This window comes from Temnothorax longispinosus, unplaced genomic scaffold, assembly GCF_030848805.1.
Source record: "Temnothorax longispinosus isolate EJ_2023e unplaced genomic scaffold, Tlon_JGU_v1 HiC_scaffold_41, whole genome shotgun sequence".
Classification (NCBI taxonomy): domain Eukaryota; kingdom Metazoa; phylum Arthropoda; class Insecta; order Hymenoptera; family Formicidae; genus Temnothorax; species Temnothorax longispinosus.
In genome coordinates this window covers 155,458-163,926 of record NW_027270242.1, presented here as the reverse complement: position 1 = coordinate 163,926, position 8,469 = coordinate 155,458, and the positions used below count along the sequence as shown (strand labels likewise).

General features: G+C 32.4%; 1 protein-coding gene and 1 pseudogene across 2 annotated transcripts in view; both read right to left on the bottom strand.

Annotated features, from left to right (window-relative positions):
- Positions 1 to 335: 335 nt before the first annotated feature.
- Positions 336 to 2,063, bottom strand: LOC139824517 (uncharacterized; annotated as a pseudogene).
- Positions 2,064 to 3,083: 1,020 nt separating this feature from the next.
- Positions 3,084 to 8,469, bottom strand: part of Lace (serine palmitoyltransferase long chain base subunit) — a 45,412-nt gene continuing 40,026 nt past the window's right edge. The window contains exons 6-11 of one of the 2 annotated variants that reach the window (XM_071797038.1): positions 5,221 to 5,439; positions 4,978 to 5,141; positions 4,727 to 4,888; positions 4,389 to 4,651; positions 4,188 to 4,317; positions 3,084 to 4,124 (exon numbers count right to left, since the gene is read on the bottom strand). In XM_071797038.1, the coding sequence (XP_071653139.1) occupies positions 4,020 to 4,124; positions 4,188 to 4,317; positions 4,389 to 4,651; positions 4,727 to 4,888; positions 4,978 to 5,141; positions 5,221 to 5,439 (1,043 nt within the window). In that variant the 3' untranslated portion in view covers positions 3,084 to 4,019. The remainder of the gene's footprint in view (positions 4,125 to 4,187; positions 4,318 to 4,388; positions 4,652 to 4,726; positions 4,889 to 4,977; positions 5,142 to 5,220; positions 5,440 to 8,469) is intronic. The other variant, XM_071797037.1, reaches the window with a different exon arrangement.

Genomic DNA, 8,469 nt, shown 5'->3' with positions numbered 1-8,469 from the left:
AATTTGATTTATCAGTCACATATATTTTGATAAATATTATGAGATCATTGTATTACAAAAGTGGCAGTATGCTTAATAAAATGAAAATGGAATTCCAACAACAGTCATTGAATATTTAACGAAGTAATAAATTTGAAATATTTTTTATTGTTCCGTTGTCTGTGTCATCATTGTTATGTATTATCTCTTGTTTAAAGTCAGTATACCAAAGAAAATTTTTAACTTATCTTTATTATAAAAAAAACCCATGTCCAATATCAAAATTTTAAAAAGCTGTGTCAAAGATAAACGTCAGACATTTAGGTACTTAAAAAGATAGAAATCTTGTTGATATGTATCATATATGTGTATAATTTTTATTAAAGTAAGATTAGGAAACCAATTCTAACAAATGTTGAAATTTACATTAATAATCAGTTCTCAAAGCTCATAATTTTATTTACACCCAATTCAACATGATTAATGTTACGTTGCTCGATTTAAATTCTCACTTGATTCCAGCCAAAGGAAAATATTATACAGAGGCAAAAGTACGGAAAACCCCTAAATTTTACGAAATACTATGCATTTTCGAGAAATATGTTTCAGACAAAAGTTGTATGTTTCAAGTAACGCATTACATAGCAATATTAGTATGACCTTGAAGAGTGTTGTCAAGGTTACGTAAAGATCACCTTGAAATTTTTAAATAAAAACCCTAATTTTTTATTACATATTCTTGTAGCTTACTTCGAAAGCTTTTCAAAACACTATAACAAAGTATTATTTTATTAAGTACTTTTCAAGTTATGGAGCTTGGAAGTCACAGTATCGTCGGCATCAGCATTATAACAAGATATACCGCGTAAAGGTTGCACGGTCGGATTTACATTTCTGCGCGTGCGTGTGTGCGTGCGTTATGCATGGTGTCATGGAACTTTATAATGTAAAACATTTCTGCTATTTCTCTTTTTCTGGTGTATTTTTTTGGTGTTTTAGAGTAAATTCTGAAAGTAGCTCCCATTGACTTTCTGACAGTATGCCAATCTTTGATAGAATGCAGACATGGGTCTACGATTCGATTCAGCCGGTAACAAGGCCGCTTCATCTCTTATTCGCTGCCTCAATTCTTGGATGTTTTCAGGTTTTGTTTCGTAAACCTCACTCTTCAGGTAGCCCCAAAGGTAATAATCAAGATGAGTTAGATCTGGTGACCGAGGTGGTCAATGCTCTTCTCCTTCTCCTCGGTTCCTTCTTCCTATCCACCTTCGTGGAAAAACTTCATTTAAAATTCGACGTGGTCTTGCACCAAAATGAGGAGCTCTATCATGCTGAAACCATATTTCTTTGAAGTTATTTGGAAAAACATTTCGTATGGCTGGAATTACTTCATCTACAAGTAATCTCTGGTACCTCTAAGTATTAAGGTTTTCCTCGAAAAAAAAAAAACGGCCCTATTAAATGACCATCTATCATACCACACCATACATTTACTTTTTGTGGGTATTGCGTGTGTTTCCCGCACCCAATTCGGATTTTCATCTGATCAGAAACGAAAATTTTGATTATTAACCTCTCCCATCAACGTGAACGTTACGTTGCCTCGTCTGTAAGAACAATTTGGTAAGGGAAGTTAGGCCTATCATCTATTCCATCATTCTTACACAGAAGCGTATACGACGCCCATCATCTCAGTCTTGCAATTCTTGAACGTATTGCAATTTGTACGGATGTAATTTATATTTTTTTTTTCAAAATTCTGTGTATATAGACCTGGGAGCAATATCGTGAGCTTGGGCTGCTCAGCTATTAAGAGACGCACGGGGATTTTCTTGTTGTTTCTCAATGTTAGTTGCAGATGGTCTGCCTGACCTAACGCGACTTTTTACGCCACCAGTTTCTTGAAAACGTCGTATTGTTTTCAAAACAGTGGACTTATTAATTTGACGATTCGGATACGTGTCATTAAACAATCGAACGACATCAGTAAACGATCGTTCATCATCACCACATCCGCGCATCAAGGATAGCGATTCTTTCACACACCGATAATTTGTTAGTCATTTTTAACCAAACGTTTAATTTTTAATTTATTAATTTGCGAATTAAAAAGACAAAAGTCCTCGACAGAAGCAGAGCGTTCTATTCTGAACGCTATCACACTACCCGCGTGATTATGCGCGAGAAAATGACATTGAACATCCTGGCGCTTGCGTTTTATACCCTCTTAGAGTGTCGATCCAGAGAGGGTCAGCGCGAGGAGAGGGAGAGGGAGAGTGCAATTGGGTCATTGGAGGCTCCAATCCCTTTATTAGATCCTCTTAGGAAGGGTCCAATGGGAGCCTCCAATGACCCAATCGCCCTCTCCCTCCCCCTCACCCCATAGAATAAAAAGAAAAAACCAAAATGGAGGAGAGGATTGGCCACCTCGGTCTAACTCCTCTTGATTATTACTTTTGGGTAATGCTGATGCTAGAGATACTGTGACTTCCAAGCTCCATAACTTGAAAAGTACTTAATAAAAGAATACTTTATTATAGTCTTTTGAAAAACTTTCGAGATAAGCTACAAGAATATGTAATAAAAAATTAGGGTTTTTATTTAAAAATTTCAAGGTGATCTTTACGTAACCTTGACAACACTCTTCAAGGTCATACTAATATTGCTATGTAATGCGTTACTTGAAACCATACAACTTTTGTCTGAAACATATTTCTCGAAAATGCATAGTATTTCGTAAAATTTAGGGGTTTCCATATTTTTGCCTAACCCTGTATATTAATTATAAATGTGCATTTACGTCTATCTACAAAAATCTATTTTTTGGAACTAAAATGATTACTACAAAATGATTACGAAATCGATCCCAGTACTAGATTACAAGGAATGTGCATAAAAAGTTTTTTGTATATTTGCATAAAACATTTGTTTAATGGCTGGAAGTAAAGCATATTTCCCATTTTCCAATGATATAAAAGATATGAATATATATATTCATGATTTTATACATATACATAAATAAATATACATAATATTACATAATCATCATATTACGCTATATTATAAATATATATATGTATAAAATTATGAATGATAATAAAAAAGAAGTACATAATGCATTATATTGGATTATCTCTACATTTAGATTTTCTGATACATAATCTTTATCAATTTTTCCAATAAAGTGCGAAATAAAATAAACAAATGTTAACTTAAATGATTCTACAGTAATATGACAATTCCAGAGAGATGGCCAGTCATAAAAATTTAGTAACTTTAGTTAGTATTTGCAATGTTTTTAATGTACTTTAATATAATCTTAAAATATTTCTTCAACTATGCGTGAATACTGTGAGAATGAGTAAATAAAATTAACAGTATGTACAATTATAACTCATTGACATTTGATATTGATCAAATTCGTTTGTTCGTTCAATATGTATGGATCGTGAAAAGCAAGAAGATATCTGGAGGCAGTGTAATTCCTTATTTCGAATAAAAGGCAAATGGAAAGAACAATGACAAATAGCAACAGATCTAACTGGTAATGTCATTTCGTGATTATCTTTTCAAACGAAGCGCGACATATTTCTGAGGTTTATAGTTGTAACCTACGTAAAATACAACGAAATACTATTTCTGTAAAATGCTTGTAAATAGCACTCTTCTTGGCATAAAATCGACATTAAAAAAAAACTATAACAAAAAATTTCGTCTTAGTCATATATACGATGTAATGTACTTTAATCTCATTCCCCTTCTTTCCTTGCATTTATCTGGTTTAGCCTGCCCATATTATACGTCCTCCAGTTATTTCTTAACTTCATGTATAAATCGTTACACTCGTATATTTTTAATGAGAAATTTACTTAAGCATTAGCTTATTCTTGTAATAATCATAATATATGTAGCTTTCTCATTTAATGTATTGTACGATGCGATGAACTATATTTGGAGCTATGGCGATATTTAAAATTTTCAGCTATCTTGACCCGTCAAAGAAACGTATTATCTAACGATTCATTACTCTACGAGGTAGGTCATTCTGCTTCGCTGTCGGAATATTCTATTTTCGTAGGAGTGCGAGGTTTCCTCGAGTATCTTAATCCTAACATGTCCGCAATCTCCTCAATATGCGACAATACCTGAGATATAAATAAAATTGCGATTAAAATATCAAGTCTTTTAGTTTACCAGCTATTACTTACATAATCTAATTGTTCCTTTGTGTGTGCGGCTGAAAGACAAAATCTAATTCTGCCCTCCATCAACGGCGTTGCTGGGAATCCAACGCCGACGGTTGCTATGTTACGGGTCGTCAGAGTACGGATCACTGCGCTATATTAAACATTAAAAAGAAAAAAAGAGAATGAAATGATTCGGATTTTAGAGATAATATCCTAACTTACCCGATCTTAGAGAATAAGTAAACTAGCATAGGCACAACGGGCGAGTCCTCGTTTCCATAAATTATAACTCCGATCTGATTCAATCTGCGTCTAAAATATCTCGTATTCTTAGCCAACTGTTTGATACGTTTTTCACCAGCATCTGTGCCATCTTCTCCTGCAATAATTCGCATCGACGTGATAATTTGTTGCGTAACAGGTGGGGACATCGATGCCGCGTACGTATGCGCATGACCATATATCCTTATATGATTTATCAATGTCTGAAACAAACGTGATCTGATTACAGATAAGTATTAAAATATGTCGAGACTGTTGAAAGATCGTTAAAATATTACTCTTGTTCCAGCTATATATCCACCCGCCGAGCCAAAGCTTTTCGTAAATGTTCCCATGAGTATATCTACTTCGCGCGGGTCAATACCGTAGTAATCGCAAACTCCTCTCCCATTTTTTCCCATGGCTCCCGCGCTATGTGCCTCATCCACATAAAGGTAGGCCTATTCGACAATTAAAAAATTTATATTAATCGTAATAAGAAATTAAAGAAAGGAAGTAATAGATTACAATCAAAGTTACTTTTACGAACTTTGTATTTCTTTTTTAACTCTAATATTTCGGGTAAATGGACGATTGAACCTTCCATAGAATAAACGCCTTCAACAATGATAACTATTTTCTTCCAAGGTTCGCCAGTTTTCGGCTGCCCGGAGACAATAGCCTTCTTCAAACATTCCTCTAAATGCTTCACGTCTGTGGATCATGAGCTTTTTGTACTTTCAACAGTAGATAATTATGCGTTGACTATTTGACTATTACATAATATGCGTACTATTATGCTTGAAGATCTGTGTCACTGCGCCAGATAGTCGTAGTCCGAGAATAAGCGAAGCATGATTCTTCTCGTCGCTAAGAACCAGACAACCTTTGCTGACCAAGGAAGGTAGGTTTAATGAGTTTGTGGCAAATCCCATTCCAAATACTATGGCGTCTTCCACTCCCAAAAATTTTGCAGTCAACTTTTCTAGTTCATCATGTATCGGCATGGTACCTTAGCATAATAAAAGTGATTTGTTCAATTTCTTTTTGCTGTATGCAGTTAAAAAAACATGGAACTTTAATAAATCATAGCAAATTATCACCACGAAAAAAAAATAAAGAAAGAGGCTTTAAAGCCGGTTTTCGGCCCCCTCTAAATTTCATTCCAAAATATCAGAAACATTCTATTTTTTGTAAGAACTATTGAAATCAGATTTTAGTCTAAACAGACGTAAGCACAAGAGCGTTGATGGTAAAATGGGATTAATTAGAATTGCAAGGTAAACAGACATTAAAATATGTCCGTTTAAACTAAAATCAGTTGATTTTAATAAATTGGTATAAAAGTTTGTCATTTTCTACAAATTAATTTATAAACATTGACTAATGAAACTGTAACTTATGAAAAAAGTCGTATATTTTTAACGAATATTATATTATATTATATTATATTATATTATATTATATTACATTATATTATTGTCATTCCACATATGGTCGTCACACATGGACAGAGATAGAATATTGGCCAAATATAGGTATTAACCGTTTAAGTTTCAAAGCGATCACATTTCTGCTTTATGCTTTTTTAATTTGATTTTTTGATTTTTTTCATATATATTCATTATTTATTTCATATAAATATAAAAAAAGTTAAGAATTTGCACATTACTTCCTCACCATTTTTAAGCACATTAGAAATTTCCACATTATTTTTTATTGCGCTCACAAAGCTCCTCTATTTCTTAAAGAAGCTTGTATTTTATTTGATGCATAATTATAATAGTATTCATTAGTTTGGCTTCCTCATAGAGGAATAAGCGCAATAAAAAGCAATGTGCAAATTCCTAATTTGCACACTTAAAAATGTTGAGAAAGCAATGTGCAAATTCCTAATTTGTACATTTTTTTTATTTTTATATAATTTTCACAGAAATTTTACAGGCTCCATCCTCTTCTGGTCAAATATTACATTATTCTAATTGTAAGTCAGATTAGGGTATCACTTCTTAATGTAGTTTTGTTCAAATAATGTTAGATGGTCATAATCATTTCTCAAAAAGTTCAAAGTTTTGATTGCGTATAAAGCTAGATCTAATCAATCAAATTTTAAAGAATTATATATGAAATAGGGGTAGAAAAGACTGAAGAATATACTAGAATTAGAAATAGCCCGATATTTCAAAATTGGCGAAAGTTAAAGCAATCACAAACATTTCTCAAAAAATCTAAATTTTCTAAAGAAAGAACTCCTTTACCGATCACCGCCAAATTCAATACCAACTTTCCTTTAATAATACTCTACATTTAAAAAAATTGAGTCCAATATCTAAAAAATTACGGAAGTTAGAGCTACCACAACACTTCAAATACTATACACGCACACACACATACACACACCTTTAAAACAATTAAGACCCCCATTTTTTATTGCATATTCTTAAAGCTTACTCCGAGAGCTTTTCAAAACACTAAAAAATTATTTTTTTATTAAGTACTTTCCGAGTTATAAGTGTGTACATACATACATACGTATTATACATACACACCCGGGAAAAAAGGATTAGATCTGACCAGATCAAATTTTATCTGGTCAAACATACTCAGATATGACTTCTCATGTCTGCGCAGATCTGGTCACATATGTTCATATATAACTGTATATAACTACATATGGGATGCAATCTGATCTTCGACGGTTCAGATCGGACCATATCTACTCAAATCGGACCATATCTGCTCAGATCGAACCATATCTGTGATTGAATTTCATTGAAACAGTCCAGATCTGACTGTATCTGTTTAGATATAACATATGGTTATCTATACTCAAATGCGATCCAAAATACATTACATCTGACCATATCTGTTCAAATATAAGTCGAGCTGAGGTTGTGTTTGATCGAAAACTGTTCAGGTCTGACGATATCTGGCCATGTTTATAACTATAATAAATTAAATGTTCGATGATTGATATTCGTCTAAGATATTTAAATATATAAATATGAATTTATTTATATACATAGCAAATTAAAGATATTCAATTAAATATCTTTGATATAATTATATAAAAATAAATTATGATAAAGATATCATTTGCAGAAGACAAGTATTTTTTTATGAACAAAAAAACGTTAGTTATTTGTTATAAAAGCATTTTCATCAATTCGCCTTATATCTAAAATACAAAAGACAATAACAGAAATATAAGTTACTTCGTACATTGTAAGCTTATATAGATGATGGATAAACAAAAGTGAAAAAATTCTCAATTTGATTATTATTTAATAGCTAGATTACGTTAAAAATTGTGTTGAAATTATTTGGAAACTTGCATAAATAATTACCAACTCGAATAAGAATTGTTAGAGACTTTACAATTTTTACTTTAATTACTAAGAATTATTTACTGGTTATACAAGGTGTAACAAAGAGGTCGGGATTATCTCTGAAAGATGACGTTTTTGGAAGAAATGTTTTATACAAAAGTTATAGGGTACCAAGTTATCCATTATGTGGTGATATTGGCTTGACCTTGAACGATCTTGGAAAAGTCACATCAAGGTCATATTGAGTTCTTTAAACGGTGACTCCTATTTTTTATGTCATATTCTTGTAGTCCTTGTCGAGACGTTTTCAAAACACTAAGATGAAACTTTCTTTTGTTAAAAATTTCCTGAGATATTTTAAATTTTGTCATAACATTTTTAATATAAAATATGAGATATCTTATAAATAAGTAGAGGAGACCGGGGCCGAGTCGTCACTACAATTATCTCGAAATCTGTATGTTGTGTGAATTCGCCATTAATATTGTAAGCACTACTTATGGTGCCCACGTGACCAACGGAGTTTAGTGAGATTACATGCCATGTTGTGATTTTCATTATAGCAACCGTGTTTTCGGAGGTTAAAAGTAAAATTTTTTGCGCGTCGAAAATTTTAAATATTTAGAATATTATTTTCTCTCCGAATCTCGAGATAAGTGATTCTGAAGAGTAATGCATGTTGAACACGAATCCAGTGAAAATTTTTTATTTTC